The 6,418-nt window shown below is 34.0% G+C and overlaps 1 protein-coding gene across 4 annotated transcripts; it reads left to right on the top strand.

The window, feature by feature from the left end:
• Positions 1-380: 380 nt before the first annotated feature.
• Positions 381-5,346, top strand: LOC138332783 (bifunctional 3'-5' exonuclease/ATP-dependent helicase WRN-like). 4 transcript variants are annotated; one of them, XM_069280748.1, is made up of 3 exons: positions 381-524; positions 3,273-3,801; positions 4,394-5,346. In XM_069280748.1, the coding sequence occupies exons 2-3, from the start codon at positions 3,330-3,332 to the stop codon at positions 4,813-4,815; spliced, it is 894 nt and encodes a 297-aa protein (XP_069136849.1). In that variant the 5' UTR covers positions 381-524; positions 3,273-3,329; the 3' UTR covers positions 4,816-5,346. The 4 variants fall into 4 exon arrangements, with proteins under 4 accessions (XP_069136849.1, XP_069136861.1, XP_069136854.1 ...); XM_069280760.1 differs by having other exon boundaries at positions 407-524; positions 3,325-3,801; XM_069280753.1 differs by having other exon boundaries at positions 420-536.
• The last annotated feature ends 1,072 nt before the right edge of the window (positions 5,347-6,418 follow it).

Raw genomic sequence — 6,418 nt, 5'->3', positions numbered from 1 at the left:
GACTTTGACTCGGATATGGGTACAGCGTACATATTGTACCTGCTTAATCGTATTGATCAACGATTTGTAATTACAACAGTATCAATTAAAATACTAAACAATGTCGTGGAATTTGTCAATGTTTTACGTTATATGTTTCATAAGAAATGTAGAACAATATATTTATGACATATTTTGCTTCTTGGTTATGTAAAAGAATTATCCTGAGTGAATTGTCCCTTTAAAGTATTGAACGTCTTTTAGTTGGCATTCATTTTGGCTATGAATGCCAACTGAAAGGCGTTCAATTTTTATGATGAAATCACAAGAGATTTTGCGAATAATATGACTGAAGGCTTTCCTTTTTAATTTAAGTTTGGTCACGTAAAAAAATCGTCTGCCAAACAAGGGCAAGTTTAAGCGTAATTGTCCTGTCAGAGTGATCTCCCCGTACGCCGGTACCGGAAGCGTCCATGTAGACTTGAGGCCTTAGTTTCGTTTTGCCGATCTAGACCAACCGCCGGAACCGATATACCTGTTCTATGGTAAGATACAGTGTATGTATTACTTGCTATTTCTTTCTTTAATGAACATTTCTCTTTCAAAAAGATACTACATGTGACTACATTATTGATGAATCATGTCAAACAGCACTGCAGTAATGCATTGCAAGTTCAGAAGTTGCATGCCAAACAGAACGATTTTATCTGTTTATCCTGGTACAAAGCAGTATCGTTAGTACATTATGTTTAATATTGCAACTTTTTTATGATAATTATGAAAAATCATAATTATTTATTTGTAATTATTTCAATACATGTCACTTCATAATATATGTGCGTTTTGAGAGAAAAATATCTCCACTATCGATGTGTGCCAGTGTGGGAACCACTGCAGTTGGATTATTTCTGTAATAGACCCTTACAAGAGGTAGGTCAACCTGACTTGATTTTCCAGAATAAAGTTTAGAAGGCCCGAGTAGGGATTCCGACGAGAGACATCTATCAGACGTCCGAATATAAAAGAGTCTAGAGGAGGAATCTCAATAGGGATTACTGTTGTAGCGGAAAAGATATCACCTTCTGACTGACTTTTCTGCTACTGCAAGGTCCCTCTATAAAGGTGTGGGAAACCAAATCAGGTACGACCGACCATCGATTAAGGCCTGTCAAAAATTATTCCGATCAAACACGGCTTTGACACATACCTGGGTGTTAGTAGGGGATGTTATTCTAGCTGTAGACGTCGAGTTTTTAACTTTATCGCCATTTTTTAATCAGGTAGGTGCATTTGAATCTAATGTTGACAATTTCTCGGCTGAAATCGACCGACATTTTGTAAACTACCGCCGCGCATGCGCCAACCTCTGGGAACATTACCTGTGAGGCCCATATGGGTTATGATATTTCCATAGACTGGTTCCCGCCTCAGTTACCTCCCTTGCGTACGCTTCACTGAGGACCGGTAGCGAGTATCCATCTTGAGTGAGAATTCCAACTCCAGAGTAGTGCGCATCATTTCTGCGCATGATATGTCATCATGGAGACGGCTACTTCCGTTAAGAGAAAATAACGTCATTAACGTCGTTCCTATGAACACACTAAACTCTGTTAGCACGAAATTATTTCAAAACTTAAGATATTATTTAATTTTGTTTATATATCGTTCAAATAAATTATTTATTCTTTACGTTAAGATCCGTCGCTTCGTGCGTAAAGGGGTTTCCCACGTCTAAAAAAGTGATACCAGCGAACCGGATATGTAGATTGACCAATCAAAAAAATCATCATGGTTACCCGCTACCGGTCCCTAGTGAGCGGAGCGCAGTCTGGCGGAGAGTAGAGAACTAAGGGAAGGGAACCAGTCTAATATTTCCATTACGTTTTATATGCCTACAAATGTTCATGAAACACATGCAATGGATAGACAAGACATTCTGCGTATAAACAGAAATTAAAAAAAAAAAACATTATATGCATGAATAGAAAAATATTTTTGATATATTATTAAAGTTAAAAAAAAACCAAAAACATAATTTTTTTAAAAATTCATCATTAGCATCTGTATTTTTTTAATGTTTTTTTTAAAGAAAAATTAATGATAATCTCTTAAGGCCAATGTTGTTAAATTGGTTTTGGTTTAGAATGTGTATTCATGTGTTAAATAAATTTGTTTTTCTTCAAAACTCTTGCAGCGTTAAACTTAATAAACCAAACCACATTATAAAGTTTAATCTTGGCTTGAATTGTTGGTGATTTTTTAGGATGTCGAATTAAATTATGATTGATGAAGATCATCAGCACACGTTAAGTTATTTGATGAAGTATATCATTTATATAAAATGTAGCTACATGTAGTGTATCGACGGAAAAACATATGTGTATGTGCCTGGCATTTTCATTTATAAATTATAAAAATATATGAGAATAATTCAAATAATCATGGATAAGGTTTCTGATACTAGAATTTATAAAAATATATGCAACAAATATCCATTCCTAAATGATTACGTCAATCAAAGTAAAACAATAAAAAATGTATTGCCAATGCAATCTACAAATGTAAAAAAAAAAAAAATAAATAAATAAAATATGGAAAATATGTCCAGACATTAAATACAGACAAGATAAAATTTACAAAAGTGATGAGAAGAAATCATTTTGTAGATATTTTTTATTTATTTTACTTTTATTTATTAGGCCTATTAATTTCTTTTGTAAAAATCCTTAATACCAATTTCATTTCTCAGAATGCTCATAGAAATTTAAATATTGTGTATTCATTGTAATGATTTTACTATTTAATTTCATTTTTTAATATGATAGTCCTGATAAATGAATGCATCGCCAAAATACATTTACATGTATACGATTCATATTGTGCATGTCCCCATATGGGCCTCACAGGTAATGTTCCCAGAGGTTGGCGCTTGCGCGGCGGTAGTTTACAAAATGTCGGTCGATTTTAGCCGAGAAATTGTCAACATTAGATTCAAATGCATCTACCTGATTAAAAAATGGCGATAAAGTTAAAAACTCGACGTCTACAGCTAGAAGAACATCCCCTACTAACATCCAGGTATGTGTCAAAGCCGTGTTTGATCGGAATAATTTTTGACAGGCCTTAATCGATGGTCGGTCGTACCTGATTTGGTTTCCCACACCTTTATAGAGGGACCTTGCAGTAGCGGAAAAGTCAGTCAGAAGGTAATATCTTTTCCGCTAAAACAGTAGCTAACATTGGGCCTATTTGATATATTGATTTATTATTTCTTATTTTGATGTATTGTACAGTTCAGTGTCTGAAATCCTAATCACCACTCATGACGATTTCTATTCTCTGAAGAAAACATGACATCGAAAAAACGTCGCCAGCTGCCTGGCTGGTTGGCAGTGTGTAAAGTTCAGAAACTGGATGAGGATCAGGATAAATCGAGTGGAGTAGTAGATGATGGAGGAGCACTATCACTATCAGGAGAAAATAGCTGTCATTCACGGAACCAAGATAGATCTTCTTCACAAAAACCGTCAAATTCAGCAACAGACAACTTAGAAACCAAATTAAGAAAATTTGATAATAAAGTGATAAAATGTAACAGTAAGGAAGAAAGACAGAGTCAAGCAGCAGCAGAATTCCAGAAGAGAATGGATGACTTTTTACCAGAAATGTTATTCAGGGGTACTCTGACATACTCATGCCACAAAAATGACTGCAATGCATTGTGTGAAGACATAGAATCAAACCTGGAGGGAGATTTCCTGGGATTTGACATGGAATGGCCAGTCACTTACAGACCTGGTCAACAGGATCCCACCGCTGTAGGTAAGACTGACATTACAGGTATAGTGTCGTATTGGTTGTTCTAATCAATACAGGTAGCAAGCTAGGAGAGTATATCAAGCCTCAATAAATATTCAATTAACATTTTTACTAACTTTGTTCAGTGGGTATTCAATGTGCTATGTTTGTAATATGTACATGACAAAATATCAACATTGAAACACATTTTGATTTTTCCAAGAATCTATTTTGGTAGAAACTACTGTTGAAACAATCTGCCACAATCAATATATTGTGGATTAGATTGTTAAGAGCCTTCAATTGCTTCTAGTTACAAATGAAATGCTCTGTGTATGACAAAGTGTTTTGAAATATTGATGGTTAATCTCAAAGTATACCACATATATTCCAAAATATTTTGTCATGATATAAAATCCCAATAAATTAGTACACATTTATCAATTTAGTAATAAAAATTATCTATAGACAGGAATTATTTTTACATTGTAATGCATAATATACATGCATGCGTGTATATCAATATTAAAGGTTTGATTTGAATTTTCTGTTGAAATTGTACTACGTTGATAATTAAATATTAATTAATATATATACGTATTTTATTGTTTTGTAGTTCAGATATGTACAGGAACCAAGCAGTGCTATATTTTTCACCTATCTTCCATGGGGTGTATACCACCACAGCTGAATAAACTGCTGAAAAACAACAACATCAAGAAGGTGGGAGTTGGAATCGAGTCAGATCTGTGGAAACTTGAGAGGGATTATGATATTCAAGTAAAGACTATTGTAAACAATTCTATGGTTGATCTTGGACAGTTTGCAAACAAAGTTCTAAAAGCATCAGAGAACTGGAGTTTGGATGGTCTTGTACGGCATCTTTTCAAGAAAAAGATAAATAAGAACCCTGAGGTTAGGAAAAGTAACTGGTCTCAATATCCTCTTTCAGAGACCCAAAAGATGTACGCAGCTACAGATGCTTATGTTAGTTATGAGATATATCAAAGATTGTTAAACCTTGATAAAAATGAGTAGTGCTTTGCCAGAGGTTGAAGGCACATTATCTGATTCTCAACCTAAAGGCAGCAGCTGAAGAAATTATAGAAGGGTATTGGAGTTACCTCCCTTTGTTAAGTATATTGCGATGAAATCATATACACACATTTGTCTTTAGAAAGTAAAGGCAGCTATTATTTTTTTTATTTATCATGATCAATGCATTAAGTATCTCCTTTAGCAAATTACACTTTTGCACATGTGTTAATTTGTATTGAAAAAACAAACATGTATTGATTGTATTCTATGTTACTGTTTGGAAATGTTTTGAATTGATGTATTGCCATCTAAAATACAAATTTTGTAGCTAGAAATCTGTATTTATTGCTGAATAGTAAATAGTTTGTATGACCAGGTAAATCAATTATCTATTATAACAGTAATTAATTAAAGTAAAACTCCAGATAAATATTATCTGGTCAACTGTATTAATTGGATGAATTGGTTTCTGATGTATTAGTGTATATTGGCCGATTCTATTTAAATAAATAAAGATTTGTTGAAAAACAATTTTAAAATGTTTTTGCTCGTGCACCTCCCTTTGAGATGTTTATCTGAGATTGACCAGCGATTATTTTACGGACACATACATGGTAGATCTAATTGAATGATAGTGGTGTGATAAACAAATACAGGGAACACATACATGTAATATGCGGACATAGTTGTACCTTTGATGACAGGCGACCTATTATCGCCCAGCACCAATTTTCGCCATCGCAAGTGTATTTAAATTGTTACACACAAATTTTCATATAGAAAGTCATTTTCTGATAGAAGACCCTTATTTGCAGGTTTCCACAAAATATTACTTAAAAATTTGTGTGTAATCAAACAAATACAAATGCGATTGCGAAAATTGGTACTTGGCGAGAATTGCTCGAAGACCAGTAGTCAAATACCAAAATAATAGAATTTACAGAGATTGATGGGGAAATTACAAGAAGAAGAGATTCATGTGTTCCAGTAGTGTAAGCTATTGTTTCATCAGTAACACCGGATATACAGTATAGGCTAATGACCAGATGTCAACAGATGAAAAAAAGTCTTTACGAAACTATACAGAGACAATCTTCCTATATTGTATTGTAATTGCCTTCAGTAGTAGTATGGATATTTCACTTGTCTTTGTCCAGAACCCTTTAGAAAATGCTCACGTTCCCTTCTCTCTAGTTGGTATTTTTCGTTCCTGAAAAGATAATTTAATAAGATAATCTAGCTAGAGGTATTGCCCTGGTTCGGCTCATCATTCGATCATTTTACAATCCTCGCTGTAAGTCGTCCTTGGCCTTTGCCAGGAATTTAGTACTAATATATACAGTGTAGTTCAGAGTTTCATAGGCCATGTTTTAAGTTGTCATGGTATAAGTAAGTTGTTGGGTTTGTAGAGAGAACATATCGCCATAATACAAGGGCAATGAATGCACAGACATCATATATGTGCAATTGTTACATGCTAATGAGCACATTTCGTGATGGATGAAGGAACTTCCAATATTTCTGCCGTATAGGAATATGCTTTGAGTGTGGTTGAAATCTTACTCGGAATTGTCTAAAAAAGGTACCTTTGATTAACATTCAT

This window comes from Argopecten irradians, chromosome 1 (assembly GCF_041381155.1).
Source record: "Argopecten irradians isolate NY chromosome 1, Ai_NY, whole genome shotgun sequence".
In the NCBI taxonomy this organism is placed as follows: Eukaryota; Metazoa; Mollusca; class Bivalvia; order Pectinida; family Pectinidae; genus Argopecten; species Argopecten irradians.
This window is presented reverse-complemented; position numbering and strand designations above follow the sequence as displayed.